The 20927-nt window shown below is 37.4% G+C and overlaps 1 protein-coding gene across 2 annotated transcripts; it reads right to left on the bottom strand.

The window, feature by feature from the left end:
• Positions 1-1315: 1315 nt before the first annotated feature.
• Positions 1316-18846, bottom strand: bmal2 (basic helix-loop-helix ARNT like 2). 2 transcript variants are annotated; one of them, XM_007545543.2, is made up of 17 exons: positions 18465-18846; positions 11404-11527; positions 11263-11316; positions 11119-11160; positions 10843-11000; positions 10591-10670; positions 10259-10351; positions 8948-9065; positions 8713-8862; positions 8360-8603; positions 7809-7915; positions 7450-7600; positions 7278-7348; positions 6352-6463; positions 5472-5562; positions 5027-5126; positions 1316-4550 (listed from the first exon to the last, which is right to left on the bottom strand). In XM_007545543.2, the coding sequence occupies exons 1-17, from the start codon at positions 18520-18522 to the stop codon at positions 4393-4395; spliced, it is 1911 nt and encodes a 636-aa protein (XP_007545605.1). In that variant the 5' UTR covers positions 18523-18846; the 3' UTR covers positions 1316-4392. The 2 variants fall into 2 exon arrangements, with proteins under 2 accessions (XP_007545605.1, XP_007545607.1); XM_007545545.2 differs by lacking the exon at positions 10259-10351.
• Between the last annotated feature and the right edge of the window lie 2081 nt (positions 18847-20927).

Raw genomic sequence — 20927 nt, 5'->3', positions numbered from 1 at the left:
AAAGCAGAAGGTGCTTCTTGTTAAAAAAACAAAACAATTAAGAACTGTTAATAATGACATAATAAACTCAGATAAGTCTAACTTGATGTCTGATCTCGATCCCCTGGGAAAAATGTATTGTCCCCTCATTTAAAAGAAAAACTCTTCTTGACGTCCACCACTTCTATCCGAGTTGTTTCCCGGCGGACTGTTAGGGAATGCGCCCTTTTACAAGCCAGGAAGCCTGGGGCGTTCACTGTAGCATAACAGGAGCAAATGTGTGCTAGATCTCTCTGTTAGTCTGTCACTTGAACCCTGAAAACTTGCATATTTTAATTGATTTATTTGGCACAGATGATAGTAATCAAAAACTACAGTGGTTAATAATATGACATTAATTAAAGTAGTTATTCATGTAATTTTGTGTTGGATCATTAAAGGATATTTTCTTCAAAGTTTGAGAAGTGATAGTCAAAGGTTTACCGCAGGCGAACTTAACTGGGAAGTATTAGTGATTTTTTAAAAATAAGCTATGTGAAACATTAGTTTTACAAAAATAAATCACAGAATTATAACTATTGTGATTGTAAACAAAGTTCAGAATGACCCTTTAAAGCTACTAGCTACTTTTTTGCTAAGTCAATCACCAGCGCCCTCTACTGGAGATTATGAGTTACTGCAAAGTTTTATCATAAACTTCAGAGCCATTAGCCCTTCGCCATATCGCAATATGTATGCAAGTAAAATGAGTAATAGACTAATTTAATTTCACAACATTCTAGGCAATATTTGCTACAGTATTTTACTTTAGTTTTCCAATTAAAATTTATTTATTTAGATTTTTTATTTTTTTTTGTAAAGCAAGCATTATCCATAAGTACTTTAGTCAAGGGCTTATTAGCCTCGTCTTTTATAGAAATGAAAAACAAATATGGAGAAAATCATTAAAAATTAGCCATTACTGAAGAGTTAAACATATGTAGTCTTTACTCAAAAATAAATTCAGCAAGATAAAAATACATAGAATAAAAAAAAGCATTGCTTCTTTCACTATTTCATTGAACTATTGTAACCTCTTATTGTGCATTTATATCGCTTTATTATTTAAAATTATGCACAAATTATTTTGCTTGTGTAGTGTTTTCATGGTCTTGTTTCATGCTCTTTGAAGCCATCACAGAAAATATTTTGTTTTCCAACTTGGTCCTGGAAAGATACAACCTTCCAACTTTTCATGCAGTGAGTCATATATCCCTGGTTAAAATAAACTATCTCTGGCACTGATTGGCTTTAGAAACCAATATCTGGACACACAAAAAGACAGATCGCTTGCTTACAAAAACTACATTTTATTTCAAATGGAGTCGAAGCAAAACTCTGTGAAAAGGTCAATCACTCTGTCACAGCAAAACAGGCTGACATGAGAGCAATATATTATCTTTCTGTGGAAACGACGACCACAACAGAGGAACAATGGAGGAAGCTGCACAGTAACAATACCAAACAGCCTCAGAAAAAGAAAAAAAAAAGGACTGCATCCATGGCATGACTCCTTAGCGCTGTGTGTTTGGTTAGGTAGTGAGTTCTGAAGCCAACATGTGCAGCTGCTGCTTCCATCTCTGCACAGGTTTCCACATCATCCATTGATGGGCACAGCATGCCATGGATGGCGCTTCAAGTTAATCCAAAGATATGCAGTTTAGCCCTCCGTTCAGTCCACAGAGGCGCCTCCAAGTAAAACAGAAAAAAAAAACAACACCACAGGTTTCATTATGTGTCCGAGCAGAAATGTCCAAAGGCACTTCGGACACAGGCATGGTTGGGGGGCGGGGGGGGGTCCCTGTGAATTCAGCTGCTCTGTCGACTGGCTCCTCATAATTCAAGCTTAATAAGACAAGACAGTATTCTTCATAATTCACAACCCTTTCCATCCATGAAACAAGAGTTCTTATTGGGGATAAAAACTTAACAGTCCTCAAGAAATCATTAAATCGTGGCCCAAGATACCAAACAAGACAAACAATTCCATCTAACGCTTAGGTGCCAGTATATTAGATATTATTTATATAGGGTAAAATAGACATACACAAATTTCTGACAAAAATATTGAAAAATTGAACAATTTTCTTTCCAATGTTCAACACTTAGAATAGAAAATGTTATATCTGTGGCTATAACTTGTAAAATGAAAGTGTTAATGGCTAATGATACTTCACAGCATCTTAGACAGCATCTATAGTTTGGCATTTAATATTTCAAGAAAATGTTTTTATACAATAAAACAACCAATAAATTAGCTTTCTTTCAACGAGTTTACATATAGATACATAAATTCAGCAATATTAGCATAAAATGTGTTAATTTTGAGGGAATTTTGGTGATTACATAATAAAACTCAAACCCAATGGGACAATACAGTGTATCACCAACAAAACAGATTATCACCATTGTTATGGTGATAGCCATAACAATGTCTATCACTTTTCTCCCTAAGAGATAAAATGTGCAATTCTAGGCAACAGAAAGACAAAATTCTACATGAGGTAAATGGCAACAGGATTCAGCAAAGTTCGGGGACTCAAAAGTTGCATGCACAAACCACTATGTAGAGAGAAAACGACACGGGACAAATTTAAATGTAGAAACGTGAGGAATGATAGTTCTGCATAGCACAATCCCTTAAAGAAAGCACTGTTCTGGTCAAAAGTTTACATAGACACATCATAGAATTCATGTCGTTGATGATACATTTGAACCCTTCTTTAAGCAGGGTGAGAAGATGTTGGAACACACTACTTCAATTAGTTTTAAAGACAAGATAAAGTTCTTTCTAATTCATACAGGCTCCAATATGCAAAAACACCCTCATTGTTTTTTGGCTTAGTGTTGCTTCACAACTTGCCCCTGAACCACCAAGTATTGCTAGCAAGCAACAAGATTCTGGTCTAATATTCTTGCACTCTCCTTGCCAAAATTTGTAGGGTTCAGTAATTGTCACTTGTTTCCCAGCACAGATCTGGCTTTTTAAAAACAGACTAGAAATATTTTACGAGTTGAGGTCAGGGTGGCAATTCAGTGGTCGCAATAAATGTACAACTTGTGAACCCAATCCTTGTTACAAAAAAATCACTGAAATTGTATATTGTTTAATTATTCAACCCTGGGGGGGGAAAAAAAAAAAAAAAAAAAAAAGAACGGTTTAAATGAAGCTTTGAAACTTCAAATAATACGACATTCATGCAGACAAAGAATGTATGTAAACTTCTGACCGGAGCTTTATGAGACAACCCAATGTGCGCCCAGTAAGCACGAAAAACATTAACACGTCTTCGGAAACAGGTCAGTGCATAAATGTACATTTAAAAAAATAAAATAAAATATTAAGAAACCCGCCTAAAGCTAACCTGCAAAACTATGAAGCTGATGTTGCATAAGAACACACAGGTGAACTGGTGCAGTCAGAGAAAGGAGGGGAGTCTGGAAGTCCTTCAACTGGATAACTCCATGAATTATCTCCTGTATCATCCCTCTGATTCAACTTTAACACAGACTGACCAAATTTAAAGTGAGTTGCTACCAAACCTCTTAGACACCACTTTTGAAATGTTTTATTTTTGTTTGGTTTTGCTTAGAACGAAGTTGATCTACTCTACTATTGTTCTAAATGTATGAGGACAAATATATAGAACCTGCTCCATGTCTGATGCTGATGTTATTAAACTGGGGCCTTCTTTGCAAACTGTCCCTTTAAGACACATGTGGTCTGAAAATGTGGTGTGTGCCCTCATTAACCCCACAAAATACAGCATTTATAGGTCAGTGTAGAAGAGAAGAGCATTACTATGGCTGCTTTTTTTGAAATATGTTCCGATACTGACAAGATAAAACCCTCCAAGCATCCACATAAGAGTTGACTCTCAAAAGGTAGATGTTACAGAGGTTGGCCTGCCATGGTGCGCTCCAACGGTTTGGATCCTGAGGCTTTACAGAGAGGGACCAGGCTGTCTTCCTCATGTCCTTTTTTTTTAGTATTCAAACAGTAGCAACCTATCAGTTCATTGTGTTTCTTTTTCTTTTTTGCATTTTCATACCTAAATCTTTTTCAAACTGGGTTGGAGGAATAAAAAGTTGGAAATTCAACTTTTTGTCTCAACTTGTTAAAAATTTTATCTAGTGAGAAACTGCATCCTCCGTCTGAGGAGGGAAAGTGTCCCATACGGACACCACTCCTGATCTTGGGAGAGCGGTCGTCAAGAAACTATAAAGCTTATGATGAAAGGGGTTAACTAATAATTTAAAGTCTTTACATAAAAATAAAAAAAAAATCATAAATGCTGCTTTTTGGAGTTAGCATTCCTGTCACAAAGGAACGGATCACTCAAATGTTTCCCCACAGCAGCTGTTATACGGGTTTTATAAAGACCAGTGCATCTCTTCGAAGTCTACGGCTTCTCCCAAGCTTGTGTCGGTCTCCAGCAGGCTCATGATCACCGCCATGGCCGCTTCGTCGGTGCTGAAACTGTTCAGGCTGGGTCCAACAACACTGTCCAAATCCAGCTGGGAATTCTCCCCTGAAGGAAAGGGAAAAAAAAATATGAACACATGTTTGGGCTGAGTCACCTTGCACTCCTCTCCTCTTTCTGCCCTTAAGCCTAAGTTTTTAAGGGGATCCCAATTGTTTCTGAGAAGTACTTGGCTAACTAAGAGATTATGAATCTTAGGAAGGGAAACTTGTCAGAGGCTCACTCACTCAGAAACAGCACGATAAGTCCAATATTTCATAAGATATTATGTCTCAAGTACCAAGCAAGCACATTTTGTCTGCCAATGAAGTTTTGGAGAGCAAAGATAAACTTCTACTGCCATCTATGCTTCTACTTTATGTATGCTTAAGCTCACAGAGAAGAGTGGGACCATTGTGATTGTGGAAAAGGCAAACGAGTTTGGAAAATGTTGGTTAATTGAAATCAACATAGTTATCACAATATTCAGCAATAGTTTTATTACATGCTTTTAATAGGCTTATTAAGAGGTTCAGATAGCGTACCCATCAGTGAGTCTCCCCCTGGGAATGAAACCCCTGGAGGTTCACCCTCTGAGCTCGACTTTCCTGGGATCTCCATGTCAGAAGTTTCTCCGTTTGGCACCTGGAGAGAAAAAGACAAGCAGATTAGAGGCAGTATGCAGGACGTTTAAAAAGAAGCAGAAGAAGAAGGGACAAAGATCAATTCTTTTGAGGTGATTTTAAAACTGAATGAATATTTTAAACAATAATGACAACATGTTAGTATTTTAAACCAAAAAGAGCTGTAAGAAATGGACCAATTGCACTTAAAACACCAACACGAAAGTAATTTGTTTTTCTCCTGTATTGGGAAACATCTTTGTTATGTAAACGGTTCATAGAAAGATTTGTAAAGCCCATCTCTACATATGAAACAATTTAAAAGCTGTTTTCTGGATAAGACAGGATTTACTGAACAGACACTTACACTGTTGGTGATCTGATTGAGTGTTTGGGGAGATTTATCCTGTGCCAGACTGAATGGACTGACGTTCCCACTAGAAGGTGATGAATTCAGCCTGAGCAGAACAACACAGACAATCAATAATGTATCAAACAGCATAGCAGGAAAAACAGAGCTGCTCAAGGAGATGGATGAAAAGAAAGAAAACACTAGTAGATTTAGGTTATAATCAAGCTATGAGGGAAAATTAGGACATCCCATTAAATATTCAGTTCTTTTATAAGAAAAAGTTTTACATAACACATTTCTAGTCCTTTTTTGAAATTCCCTCGTTTTAAGTCTGATGTTTATTTGAGAGAGCAAATGTTTCCTGCTTGAACACAGAGCACAAAAGTTAAGCTTTTGTGCTCTGTTTCTTCGAGTTTCTTCCTGATTGTGGAGAGTTACTTCCTCTTACTCTTACTTCCACTGCAGTAAGAGCCTGCTGCAGGCGCCAACGGGACATTTTAGGATTTTTGGAGCCTTCTTGTGGCATCCTAGAGTCTGCTTTCACGTTACAGTCATTTGCATGGCCAAAGCTGAGCATGTTGGTAACGGTTTCTAAGGTTCTCCATTTGTAGATTAGTTTCCATAAAATCCATAATGAATTTTTGAGACCACTTTTCCAGAGGCCTCAGATCAGATCAATACGGAATATTGTCCATATCTGATTGGATTTTTTTTTTTTAAACAGTGGAAATATCTGACTCATTTTAAATTAAATATTTTAAAATATTCAGTTATATATCAACCCGATTTGAAAATTTACATAAGATATCCTTACGTCTGAACATGTTTTATAGCATAAGGTGTCTAATTTTTCCTCATGACCCTTAAAAGTTAAACACTTGTTTTGATGCCGTACTTGTTGAAATCCAGCAGCTCATTAGCAATCTGCGTCCCAATGCTTCCGGCGTATATCATAGTTCCAGATGCAGAGGAGATGCCTGGTATAACTGGAAGGGACTTCTTGCAGTCTGTAAGAATATAAGTAAGATTAGGATTCAAAAATGAGTATTTTTTTTAATATGCAAACGCCTTTTCAGGCCAGGTTTATTTTAATAATTCTGTTTAAAGCAACAACATTTAATTTGTCAGACAAACAAATGTTTCTAACACATTATGTGTACAGACCAAACAGTTAGTAAATGGCCCTTTTGTTAAATTGTCAATGTGTGCCTCCAGTCACATTGTAGAAAAATCCTGAAAATACTAAAAGGTGAAGGGTTAAATCAACACATTATGTGGAAACTCAAATGTCAACTTAAATGTAAGAAGAAACAAAGTCTAAAATAATCTCTTTGCTTTGCTTTTTTCCTTTTGGTTTTAGTTACGATAAAAACCAAATCCATACTTTGTCACAACAACTGCAGTATATAGAAAAATGTGCGTGGTTTTCAGCACATCCAGCTGCAGCTACACTCCTTGAAAGACTTTGGTCTGCAGGAGCCTTTTTCTAGAAATTAACTCGAGTATTATGACAAAACTCTCAAGCACAACATATAATGCAGTTGGACCGTTAATTAATTAATAAGCAACCTTGTTTAGATTTCCACTTAAAAACTAACTAATTGAGCCCATCGTTCAGTGCGCACCAGTTTCTGAAACAACACGCTCAAAGTGACCTACAAACGTTTCTAGGCCAGACTTAGTTTACTGACTTCAACGGAAAAACACACGTCATTCACACAAAACAGCAGCATGCTCAGCTGCAAGGAAAATCACAGAAGGTGCTGCATGCAAGTATGGAAGCTGCACACACATGCAAATCAGAGATTGTTATGCTCTGACCTTCTGAAGCCTTGGAATTGCCCGACTGTTCAGACTTGTGTCCAGACCGCGCTGTTCGACTGTTGTCGTACCTTATCAGAGGAGGGGAGAGAACAGGAAGCAGACGGTTTTCTGAGCAGCCGTGTGCAGATATGGTCAGATAAAGCACCAAATGCTGCAGGCATATACTTACGATATTACTGTGTTGGTTGACACTATGTATTCGACTTCTTTGTTCCAAGGGTTGACAAAACTAAACCACTGACTTTGCAGAGTGACAAAAGAACCGTATTTTGTTTTGAATTTATAGCAGTTTGTCTCTATTTTCTCTCGACTTCGCAGGACTGTAAAGAGGTGACAAGAAGGGGAAAAAAAAAAGCAAATTAAACAATATAGTAGACAAAACATACTGTGTGCAAAATTACCAGTTTGGAACAACAAGAAATTTTGCAGCTCGATATGCATCGCAGCAATGTTGAAGCTGGCGCATTTTATGCAGCAGAGACTTTAAAATTACTTTAAGAAGAAAACTATGCGAGACACGTAGGTTACCTTTTCGATGTCGATCGGCTAAATGTAGTAAGTCATCTTGATGGAAGTACTCGTAGCACGACGTTCCAAGCAATTCTTGGGGAAGATAACCCAGAATGGTTGTTGCTCTGTTGGAGGAAAAAAGTTCAGAGACATTGGAAAGCTGCAGAGGGAGCGTGTGTTCATAGAAATGAAAACAAATACACAACTTTTCAGTTTTTTTCTTTTTTTTTTTGTCCAAACCTTTAAGTGTAATTTATAATGTTTTAAGACACAAATCCTCCATTCATGTTTCAAGTTACACATTTTTCAACCATTTTATAAACACCATGATGTTAAACAGTGCAAGTTCGTTTCGATTATTTATGAAAATTAAGTAATAAAATGTTCTTAAATGTTTCAGTAGCTTGGAATCACACAGTTCCTAATTAACTGTATAAAGCATCTCATTTAAAGAATGGTTAAAATATCTGGAATGATTTTCAAAATGTAGCCAGCTGTGGTCTTTCTTTAGACTAGCTACATCATCCTCTAGGCCACCTTACCCTCCTGTAACAGGAAATTAAATTTACCTTTGATCAACAAAGGTGAATTTTCCATCCATGGCGTAGCGTGTAACAAACTCAGTGGGTTTAACTCGGACTTCTCCGTTAACTTGCGGAGCCGAGTGTGAATGGACGCGTCCCACCGCCACCAGGCAGCTAAAGTAGGAGCTGTCCTGCTTGTCCCCCTCTCCTTCCCCCTCTGCTCCCATCTGACTGGTTGGCCAACTGCGCATGTAGCCGGTGCAGTGGACTGTGCAGTATTTCTGTGACTCTTAAAAAAATAAAATAAAAAGTTGCATTAAATGTCATAAACAATATGCACAAAATAAAATCCACCTCTCGGGGTCATTTGTGGAAACTGCCAAGCAATTTGGGGTCACCTTTCTTTTTAGAGATGTTTGCCTGCGTTTCCTTTTCTTCGATTTTCACAGGTATTTTGTTGTACTTCATGCGACAAAAGAAGGAGCGCCGAGCGCCTGAGCACAACCGTGACGCACCGATGGGAAGGTCAGCCTGAACCTGCAGACCAGCTGCAGATACCCAGAGTGTTAAACGCACTGCAGTAAAATTAAGTCTTTTGACCTCACACACACAGACAAAAATAAAACGCTTTACTTTTAGCATCTATTAGCCGCTCACGAGGGTGCAATTCAGAAGCAGACAGTTGCTCCTTCACTTTTCCCATGTCCTTGGGGTGTATATAGTCAAACAGGCTCTGTCCAATCAGCTCCGTCTAAAGTAAAAAACACAGAACACCACATACTTAAACAAGGCTTCCATGTGGATGAAACAACCAACAAAAATACCTAATTTAAACAGAGCTAACAACTATTTTCGAAGGGTATTTTTACTGAGGACTTCTGTCCCAGGAGCACACCAGACAGGGTGTAAAGATGGAAATGAGTCAGATTCGAATCTTAAAGACACGCTATTAATGTTAAAGTAGTCATAATTCTTGAACTTTTAACATTTTGTCATATTACAATCACAAAGTCTAGTATTTTTGAATGGGATTTTATGGTAACACAAAAGTAGAGCACAATCGCAAACCGAGTAAAAGGAAGGTCGTACAAGTCTGAAAACTGAGACTGGCATCTTTATTTAAATAAATTTAAAAACCAACAAATATGGACAATTTAGTAAACAAAATCTACCTGTGTGCAATTTAAATTCATCTCCATAGGAATCAAAATACACAACCACAAAGACCGAGGGACACAGACACTCTCTGAAGATGTGGAAGAACCAAAGTGAAACTTTACAATCTCAATGCAAAAATACTACATGTGGTAGAAAACCTACATAGAAAATCCTGAAATATGAGTAGTGTAACATGGAAGAGGCAGCATAAATATTAGGGTTGCTTTCTTCTGCATGGAATGAAAGGCTGGTCGGAGTTAAAGACCTGAAATATGGGGCAAAACATGCAACAGAGGCTGCGGCTGTTCGACTTGCAGCTGTAACCGCATACCAGGGTGTTGCATTTACCTGTTACCTGATTTTTATTTCCCTCTTCGCAATTATGCACCACTTTGTGTTGGTCGACCACATAAAACCCATTCACGTTTGTGGTTGTAACAGGATAAAATAGGGAAAAGTTCAGTTGGTATGAAAACACAAGATACAGCAAGTTAGCAAAAACTATGGCAGATTAAGATCTTAATATGGTCAAACTCCAAACAGAAATGTCCATTTTTAAAAGCAGTACAAACGTAACTATTAAGCACATATGTAGTGAATGAATGTTTTAGTTTTAACTAGCAGTTCTACAGCAGGGAGCATGCTCTCTTTTAAAGTCACCAGCACCTCATAGATTCCCATCTATCCACTATGCAGACATCATAACAAAAACCCATCTAGCGGGTCTGGTGTTTTTACATAAAGTCACAAAAACAGCAGATTATGCGACAAATGTAAAAGTGTTACCCGACTATAATTTAATATCTTTGTGACGGACTCTGAGACAAAAACTATTTTCCCGCGATCACAGCCCACTACAAACAGGAACCCATCTGCAGCCTGTACAACAGAGACAAGGAAAGAGCGACAGTCAGGACCTGCTCAAGACAAAAAAGCACAAAGCCATCAGGCTTAAGTAAAATGCTACACATTGTAAATGTAACTAACATAGTTCAAAAAATAAAGAAAAGCTAATCTAGTCTACTTTATTGCTTTGTAATTGATGGAAAATTCTAATATCCTTGAAATTTTGATCATAAGGTAACACATGCAAACATGTTTTACTGTCTCATGTTTACCTTGAGGACAAGGTGTTTAAGCTCTTCATCAGGAAGAAATGACGGTTTGTAGCTCGCTTCAGAGAAGGAGCTCGCTGATCCTGAAGTTACAGACAGTTTTACCATGTAGAAGGCTTAAGATTTTAGCATAAAACAAAAGAAGTTAACAAGACGTACGTTGTCTCTGTCAGTTAAATGTAATTTCAAAATAATTTAAACTTAACTGAGAAAAGTAGGGCTTTGATTACCACAGGCTATGGATGTAATTTGTACCTTTGAGGGATTTGAGGTGCTGCACTGCCATTCTGAGCACCGTGAGTTTGTCCAGTTTACGGGACATGGGGTTACATGTGGGGATCATGGCTGAAAGCTTGTCAATGAGATTGTTCATTTTGTCTCGTCTCCTCTTCTCAATTTGGCTGTGTGGTTCCCTGCAGAGACATTTAAAAAAAATGTGCTCAGAGCGTGCTCTGAAAAGCAGCACGCTCTGGATTATTGAACTATAACAGACATTTGTTTAATCAGAGGTTTATTATAAGGTTTTTCTACCTGAAACATTTCATTTTGACATGTTGGTCCTCTCCGTCCGACCTGTGGAGAGAAAAATCACCAAATTCACATGGAAAGATTACATTTATTCTAGGGAAAATTTGCACAAAAACATTTGTTTCCCTTTAAAAATGAGCAAAGCACCTGTTTTGGTCATCTTCCATATCTGCATCGTCAATCATAGCCAATTTTGAATCCCTGACAGGAGAATAAAAACGTTAATTTACAAGTTTGTTTTTTTTTTCGGTGTATTTTAATCAGGTCAAATGTATGAGGAGTACTAACTGGTTGTCTGTGCTTCCCTTGCGCTTCCTTGGCATGTCCATACTCGAGGACATACCAGATGTTATGGATGGGGTCATCAAGCTGGGCAGAGAATTGCTCTGTTCTTCCTCAACCAGCACGTCATCTGGAACACAGACATCGAATGCTCTGAAACAAATCCTAAAAGCTAGGATCATCATTTGTCTGCAGCAAGACATGGGCAGTTTATGGTTATTGAGGTACAGCAAAGTTTGATAAAAAAAAAAGTTCCCCCAAAAGTTTATGGTCCTTTTATTCAAAAAGCAGAGAAGGCAGCTGAGTTTTCTCAGGCTGTGAGGAACATAAACTAACTCCCTAAATAGTTGCTGCACACTGCCGGTCAGCTCCTCACACCCTGGTCACAATTTGTTCCAACTGCTGTCAGACGGCCACTGCACTTTTCCTATAAGGAAGACCAGAAGCCTCCTATTCAGTGAGGTAAATGCTCAAACATTACTGCTAACATTTCTATTGGGAGCTTTAACAAATTTCTTCAAGCAAAACCAGGTGGTGACTTCGGTTTTTATTATTCCAACAAGAAATTACAAAACCAGGCTGTTCAAAAGTGGAACCAACCATCACTGATATTGGGATTTTATGGAGTTTTACACCAGGAAAGTTTTTCCTACATCTACATTGCTGTTAAAAAAAATAAATCTATTTTTATTATAATTAAACATTTTGGATTAAAAAAAAAAAAGATTTCAGGCAAATATAACCAGACTAATTACAATGAGCTGTTTTAAAACAGTGATCAAAATTTGTAGGAGAATAAGCTTTCCAAACCAATCTGGCCCTTTATGAAAATGTGCATTTCCATAAACCTCACAACCTGTGCCAACCTTGGCAGCAACGACTGCCATCAAGTGATTGCAATAGCAAAACATTTATCTTTTACGTTGCTGCAGAGAAATTTTGTCCTAATTTTCTTTGCAGAATTATTTTAGCTCAGGGACATTGGAAGGTTATTTACAGGAGAGTAGTATAGTGGCAGGATATTTTCCTTCAGATGTTTCTTATAGAAAGCATTTTTATTCCTCGTTCCCACAGTCTGGCACGTGTCGGTGTGGTTTGGTACGCTATTTAATGGTCTGGTGTGTTCAGGATAAGGTTTCCACCTAATGTGGCATTTATATTAATGCAGCAACAAACATGTTGCACTAAGGTCTCAGGTTTGTCGCAAGAAGTGACGTGTTTTTGTCCCCAATCAAAATACTGTGTTGTATGAGGCCAGTGGCTGCATTGTGATTGTACCGTACTTTTATCCAAAGGCCTACAGCTGAGAGAAGCCCAGAAATGGGGCAGTATGGGTTGTTCAAAGCGACCATGTGTAATGAAGCATTTAAATCCCAAACTGCTGACAGTGGCTCTCAGAAATAACCTCAATTCGTCATATTTCCACATCTGTTCTGGTGTGCCACAAGCTGTAAGGCTTCTGAAAAAATATGTGGGAGAAAACCTCAGGAGAATGACTGGAAACAGACTGGTTTTTATTGATTACACCTATTTTTAACTGTGAGCCACAAACCCTGTGACCCAAATAGCCTTTAACAGATCAGCAGTGACCCAACTTCTAATCCTCCTCACTCTGCCAACTTCTGCCAGATTACAAGTTTACAATGAAGGCGAGAAGCTAAATGAAGATCAGACTGTACACACATTCTTCCAATAAATCCTACAACCTTTCTCTGAGGCTCAAGTGTTTACTTATAAGCTCATTCGATAAATGTCTGACTTGAGTACTGGCTGCACCTATACGACCCCACAGCACGACGAAATGCTGCTTGATGAAAGTCTGATTTCATCATCTCATTTAAAGCAGCAGACTCTACATTTAAATCTTCAGAGTGTTAAGATGCTTGTACATTAATATTAATATTTCAAAAACAAAAATGCAAATAAATGGAAAAAAAACAAACATTGACTGCAAATTATTATGACTGAATTTAAATAACTGCAGAAAAGAAGTTCTTAGATGCAGAACTAAAATGGCATTCTGCAGTCTTTTCTCCCCATAGAACTAGAGTTTTATCCATCCCTCTTCTCAGCATCTATTATTCAGCTTAAGGCTCCACAACTCAGAAATATTTTATTTTGATTGCCTCAAATAGACTGATTGTGCCAAAGGTGGCGTGCCCGAAGGACAATCCCAATGTTTGAAAGGCTCCATGAAACAAATGCAAAGCACCCTATTCACTTGAGGACACACCTTTTTACTCATTTTGAGCAAACAGACAAGGCCAAACCTCTAACTGCTCGCTCAAGCCTTTTCATTCAGATCAATTCACACATACCAGGACATGTGAATGCATGGCAGCTCCTCAGTGAGCTTTCTTGGGTTAAGCTAACGCTAATGTATTTGTGTCACTGTGATTTTATTCATCTGTGTGAAGCAAACCAACATTTTGCTTACTCCGGTCTTCCTGTCATGCTTGCTTTCAACAATATCTGTGACTTTTAGCATTATGGGATCTGTGTTAATGTGGGCCTCTTCTGCAAAAAGACTATCCAACAGGATAAATGTCATATTGGCATGTTAAACATGTAGACATGAAACTTGGAATATATTTGTGATAGATTACTCGATTTATATATATATATTTATATATGATGCATTGTGCAGCCATCCTGAATAGGTGCATGTCATTTCACCACTTTGCATGTCTTATACTTCTACAGTATTTTTTTGTTCAGTTTTTACATGACATTTTATAAATTTTGTTTTATAAGAGACATATTTGTACCTCTGGAGGTTTGACTGCGGTTATGGACATCCTTAGCAATAATGTTTATTGCTGGAAAAAAAAAAGATCCCAATGGTTTGCTAAGTACTTTTAGTCACTTGTATTAATATTGCTATAAATACAAAATATCATAAGCTATAAAGTTTACATCATCTGCCTCTAAAATACAAAAGAAATTATTCTACTTGAGAGATAAAAATAGATTTGGTAGTTTTATGACAGTCAATGAACATAACTTATAGAAAAATTGGTCTTACCTAAATCCTCCTGTCCTTCCAAAAAAAAAAAAACAAAAAAAAACACACACACAAAAAACCTCCTCTTGTTTACATACAGTGGTATGACAAAGCATTGTGTGGGTTTGAAAAAATGGGTCAACTGACCCAAAGACAACAATCTGATCTTTAAATATCATGAGAGCAGTTTTTATTTTTTTGATCGTTTAGCGATGGGTAAACAATGGCTTCTTTCAAGTATTTTTTTGGTTTACTGTTTTATTGCTTTACAGTAAAAAGCTTCTATTTTAGAGATGCACAAACTGGGCTTTTTTTCTAGTTGAGACTGATTTCTGTTTTTCTTTGAGGTCTCCTCTGCCAGTTCTGATGGACAACAAACGAGTGTAAATGTAAAACAGGAATATTGAGGAAAATGTGTTGCAGGTTCCTTTAGTAACTCCTTTCTGTTGAAATGTGTCACTAACCTTTACTTGGTTTTCACTCAACTAAAACAAAAGTGCATCAAGGAAATGCTTGATGACATTTTGGGAATTTTTTGGTTCTGATGCAGCAAAAGCAGAGATGTCCAACTCCAATCGTAAAATGTCCATGTTTTGCTACTTTAGGTGTTTCCACTCCAGCACAGCTGTCTCAAATGTCTGAATTATTAAAATTGAAATAAGCAGTTAATATCCTAACTTGCAGCAAAAAAAAAAAAAAAAAGCAAAAAACTCTGCAGATGTTTTTATTTAGTTTAAATCCAGGTCAGCTGGTCCTGATGGCTCAAACTAATGACTGGTGCAAGAGCAACCTTGACCAAAGACGAAAACAAGTCCATTCTCAAAAATGTAATTGCGGTTTTTTGTAAGGACTGCTTTTTAAAATTTTAATTATGCCTTACTTTTATGTCAAACAGTTACTCTCTAGACAGTTTTACACAGATCATTCTATGAATTATTTTACACCAGTTGCCTACATATATTATCACTGGCTTTCATGTAAATAACCTCCCAAAGCAACAAGGTCATAAAATAGCTTTTTGGATAAACATGTACAAAGTTTGTCAGTGAGTGAGCTTTAGTCTCACACACAATGTAGTCATGAGTTTCAGCCTCCAGGACCAGAACAAAATAAAAGCCTCACATCTTCAGAAATAAGATTTTTTGTTGTTGTTGTTGTTCTCTTTTTATGTAAAAAATATAAAACAAGTTTTTTTAATGTAAAAAAATGTAAAGCATTTTATACATATATATATGCTCAGTTTTACAATAGATTGAAATAAATTTAAATATCATGAAATGTTAAAGTTTACTATATTTGAAAAACCAACACACCAGCACGTTTGCCGGCATAACACCGGCTCCTGCCTGTCTCGCTGTGCCATTTCAAGGTGTGCTGAGGGAAAACATAGAGCTGATTATTATTCCAGGCTTGGCTATTCACACGCTTTTATTTTGGTTTTGGACAATAAGTTACAAGTTTGAAGTAAACACAAGACTCATTAACATCTTGAACATATCACTCAACCACTGCTGGTAGGAGAGCGTTAGGAAAAAAAAAAACAATACATCTTAAAGATATTAATGAACATGTCAGGACTTAATATAATAAATACTGTATAATATGTTGAATTTATTATTTTTTCAGCTTATTTGAAGAAATCTCAAGCTGATAAACCATTAGACGTGCATTTAGGCGTTTTTAATTCTACATGAACAAATCATTTTTATCTTTCATTGCATCTATTTATTTATACAGAGTAAAATAACAATCCTTAAACATCATTATAAATGTTAAAGAATTATATTTTTTGCTACAGAAAATCTTCCAGTTAGCATATTCTCAACACTATAATACTACCAATCCCTAGTAGTGATAATTGTAACAACAGTGATAATAATCACATTAATAATGGGACTACATGGCGGTTCGGTTGGTAGCACTCTTGCCTTGCAGCAAGAAGGTTCTGGGTTCAAATCCCAGCCTGGGGTCTAATTGCATGGAGTTTGCATGTTCTCTCTGTGTAACCCTGGCTTCTCTCTGGGTACTCCAGCTCCCTCCAACAGTCCAAAAACATGACTCTTAGGTTAACTGCTCCATCTAAATTGCCCCCAAGCAATTTAGATGGAGCAGTTGCAGAGTCGCTTGTCCTTGTGACCCTGCAAGGACAAGCAGGTGCAGACAATAGATGGATAACAATAGTTATTGCAAACTAAACATGCATCAGTTTGTTCTAAATTTTATTTGAGGTTTCTAATAATGTACTGTTTGTGTTTGTTGAATTTCAGTTTTAGTTAGTAAAAACTTTAGCATCGAGGGCTAAGGCCTCAATACGTGGATCGTGCTTTGCCCCTGCGCCACCACAGCACCCCATGGGTTGATATTTCTAACTAATTGTTTTGGCAAGTACAACATTATCACTGATGTAAATATTGCTTGCTTAGACTGTATCAGATTGACCTTTGAATTTAAAGGTTGTAAAGCTTTCTATAATCTCAATGGCATTTAAGCACAGAGCAACACAACTGACTGATGTATCCATCTTATGTCTTCATTTTTTTTCTTTCATTCGTTTACTTAGTTTGATCACTTCTGGTAAATGTCTCCATTGCTTTTTTTTTTTAAATGTATTTTTAATTTCTGTAAAGTGCGCTGTGTTCCAGTTGACTAAATTAAAAGCACTACACTTGCTAACATTACATAACTTACTGGTCATTACAGTTACAATGACTTCATCCTAAGTGCTTATTGCAAGGAAATTATATAATTTTGCTATTCTTCTCTTCATTTAGTAACTTGTAAATAGCTGATATAAGCTGGGTAATTAGTCTAACTGGGAAAGAGGCCCTGCTATTTGTAGCTTTCCAACTACAGTTAGCAGGTAGTTTAGTTGTAACACCATCACTGTGTCATGTGAAACATTTTACGCAGCCAAATTTCTCTCTCTCGTAAGCAATGGAAAATCACACTACATTATATTAGGCTTTGTATTCAGCCAGTTGATCGGCAGTGTGCAGCACCAACAGGGAGCCATTCATCTCGTCCTCCAGTGTCTACTTAAAACAACTTTATATTGTAGAAATGATGTGGTGAGAAATTGTAGCAGTTTTAAAACCACAACTTCTTAAAACTGCGGTACACCTTGATATTAATAACCAGCCCGAGCCTGTTACACAGTAATAAATAAAAAGGAAATTTAAAACCTTACATTTGAGACTGCCGTGCAACGGTTTGTCTGGACGCTCACATACATTTTAGTTAATATGTTACCTAAAATAAACATGTTGCTTTTTAGACATTTTTTAAGCCTAATAAAAAAAATCTGCTCATTTATTTTCAGTCATCTGTGTTTGTATTTTTTCTTCCTCAGTCTGAACTGACCCTAAAGCCGGTTCCAACAGTCCAGTACATCTAGTCCTGAACAGAACTGATTTATGTGACACTAAAGGAGGACTGGCTTCTACAGACAGAGAGGCTCACTGTGGCAACCTTAAAGCTTAACACAAATAACCGATTCGGCTCCTCCTCTTGTAGATAGAAGCTGTTGTAAATATAAAACGCGTAACTACACTTTGTATTAATTAAAACTGATCATTCTTGAAAACGAAGTGCTAAATAAATCTACTGTAACGTAATGTAACACGCTGTTCTCAAGAATACCACCTTAAATAAACGCATCCTTCGCTAGAGAGCGATAAACAGGCCCCGCTGCCGCTGCTAAGCTAGCTTTTGTTGTGGTTTACATGTACAGGTTATCATTAATAGGAGCGAATAATTATATTTAACAGACAATAGGTTTTTAATATTTGACCCGTTTAGGTTGCGAAACGGTGGTGGTGTGACAAACAAGGTCGTACAGCGGTTACATAAATGGCGTAGCGTTAGAGGGCGAGCTTGCTCTACTGATCTACTGACCTAGTTTCGGAATAGCGCAAACTCCTCGGTTGAGCGGAGCAACAACCTGACAATAAACAGCCCTGAACCTCAGCTTGTCAGCCTAAACCTCGATGGAAGAGACCCCCTACTGCCAGCATATATGCAAGCATTACCGACGGTGACAGCAATAGTGTTGTGTTTCATTTACCTGCCGGTTCGCTTCCCGCTCTGTCACCGCCACCAGCCGCTGCGTTCTGTGCCGACATGGCTGAAGCCGGAGCCGGTGCGCTGGGGCCCAGGACTCCAATACATGGATGAGCCAGTCGACAACCCCCCTTTGTGTAGGACAGGGTTGTGTGGGTTCCGCTAAATGTTGTAAAGCCGTTTTAATAAACTCGCAACAGGTAGAACTAAAAAGGGAATAAATAAGGATGAAGGGTTGGAAACGTGACCAAAATTACCGGCGTGCTGTGCAATGAGAGAAGTGAGAGGGAAACGCGGAAGCAAGAGGACAGTCTCCGCCTACCGGTTCACCGCTGCTGATCCGGTTCCCTTCATGACAGTCCAGAGCTACCCCTTCTGGACTTTGATAACAGCACGTTAATTAATTAATTAGTTATGCTTGTATGTCTCTGTAAGTTGGAATAACATTCCAATTTGAATATCATTGAAATAAATAAATATGGGTGTGTAAACCTATTGCAGCGTTTGTTTATTATGTTAATATTGATAGTTATGGTGTACGTTTATTAAAAACGCTAGAATGTTGAAAAAAACATTAAAAACATATTTAGACAAAAAATGTATCATATACAGTACATACTTGGTTGGGGCCAACCAATAATTTGCTTCCAAACCCAATTGCAGTAAAAGCACAAGACATTTATTCAGCTGTAGCTTCAGGTTGCTGTCTTGTTGCTTCAGTATTTCATAGTATTCTTTCCTCAAGTACTATCAATCCTCAAGATCTATCTATCTATCTATCTATCTATCTATCTATCTATCTATCTATCTATCTATCTATCTATCTATCTATCTATCTATCTATCTATCTATCTATCTANATCTATCTATCTATCTATCTATCTATCTATCTATCTATCTATCTATCTATCTATCTATCTATCTATCTATCTATCTATCTATCTATCTATCTACTGCAGATTTCTTTGACAACTCAATGGCGTGACGCAAACGATGTGGGCGGGTAGAGAACTGACTGCGTCATCATTTTACTAGAATATGCAAATATTTTCTTTTATGACATAATAGAGGTTCAACCCTGGACCATGACGTCTGTTTTTACTTGTATTCTACCTGTGATAAGACACAGTCCAGTTTTCCGGATTTTGGAGAGCGAACAGAGCTGTTAGATATTTGAAATTATTTTGCAAAGTAAAACTATAAGAATCATTCATCTTTTGAACAACTTTTCTTGTCTGCCAGGATTTACCCAGACATTGTAATGTCAAGAAATTTTAACATGTCTCTGTGTGCTGCAGAGAAAGAGGAAGAATCATCCAGACTGTACGTGTCGGAGCATGAAGTGTTCGAGCCATTTACCTTGGAACAGAGACCTTGTGATCATGAGAAAGAGTCTTTGACAGAAAAAGCCCAAAGTGACCATTTCAGAAACCAGTACCTTCAACCACTGGTTGAACTTTCGAAGGTGAACTCCAAGTATAAGAGCAGTATCAACACTAAAGAAAGCTCTTTTGAATTTCAAAATCTACTTACAAGTATCAATTCTAGCGGTCTTCAGACAGAATTGTTTAGAGAGACATTGGCGAAGGAACATTGGAAAAATCTATACTTTCAATCCCAAACTTGGTTGTTGAAAGTGTATTCATTGTGGAAAAGTTTAAGGAAGCAGCTTCAGGAAAACATAGATTACCTTGCAGTGGACAGCACCTTTGATAATGACAGCAACATTGGTATAAAGAGAGAGATTAATTTTCTATCTTTGGTTTTGGATGAACTTCACGTTCAAGCGGAGTTTTTGCAACAACAAGAAAACCAGGCACAAAATCAACTGAATCCAATAGATGTTTTGTCTGTTGAGCTAGAGCAAGATGGAGACAATCATTACATGTTGTCAGAGGGTGAATCTGATGATAATTATACAGCCAAAGTACAGAAACCTGTCTCTTTTGAAATCAATTCTTCAGGGTCTAAGCAAAAGGGGATCTATGCTGGAAAGGCTCAAACAAGCAAGGACACAGACTATGGAGCTGCGGATAGTGAATCTGGGTCGAGTTCTCTTTCTGTGAAAGAAAGGTTTGATGAAACTTTGGAGTCTGAAGATTCAGACTATGACCGTAGGCAGATAATATCTTGGGAGCAAAACCACAACAGGCAGCAAACCTTGGACTCACAAAGATTTTTTGTACCAGAAGAAGAAGAAAAAAATCAGGCATTTCTCCTGTTGGAAAGACATTGTGATCACAGGTCGGGGTTAATAAAAGAAACAGCCAAAAAGGATTATTACAAAAGGCAATACATTAAATCACAAGGTGAGCTTTATAAGATGTTTTCAAAGTTGGAGAAATTCAATATCTGTTTTGAAAAAAACATAACTGAGTTTGAAAATGTGAGTTTAGCTTGCCTTAACCTTCAGAAGGAGATATGTAAAGTGAAGTCAGAAAAGGAGCATTATAAGAACAAACTCATT

The sequence above is a fragment of the Poecilia formosa genome, unplaced genomic scaffold, assembly GCF_000485575.1.
Source record: "Poecilia formosa unplaced genomic scaffold, Poecilia_formosa-5.1.2 Scaffold13, whole genome shotgun sequence".
Classification (NCBI taxonomy): Eukaryota; Metazoa; Chordata; class Actinopteri; order Cyprinodontiformes; family Poeciliidae; genus Poecilia; species Poecilia formosa.
Note: the sequence above shows the minus strand (reverse complement) of the source record. Positions and strands in the feature narration are given on the sequence as shown.

What these genes read in the sequence shown, in the direction of transcription:
- bmal2 (XM_007545543.2), bottom strand. Translation starts at nt 18,522, where the DNA reads ATGTCGGCACAGAACGCAGCGGCTGGTGGCGGTGACAGAGCGGGAAGC. An exon ending in GCGGCTAATAGATGCTAAAA is followed by an intron (nt 8,863 to 8,947) that starts GTAAAGCGTTTT and finishes GGGTATCTGCAG; the next exon opens with CTGGTCTGCAGGTTCAGGCT. An exon ending in TTCACCTTTGTTGATCAAAG is followed by an intron (nt 7,916 to 8,359) that starts GTAAATTTAATT and finishes TTCCTCCAACAG; the next exon opens with AGCAACAACCATTCTGGGTT.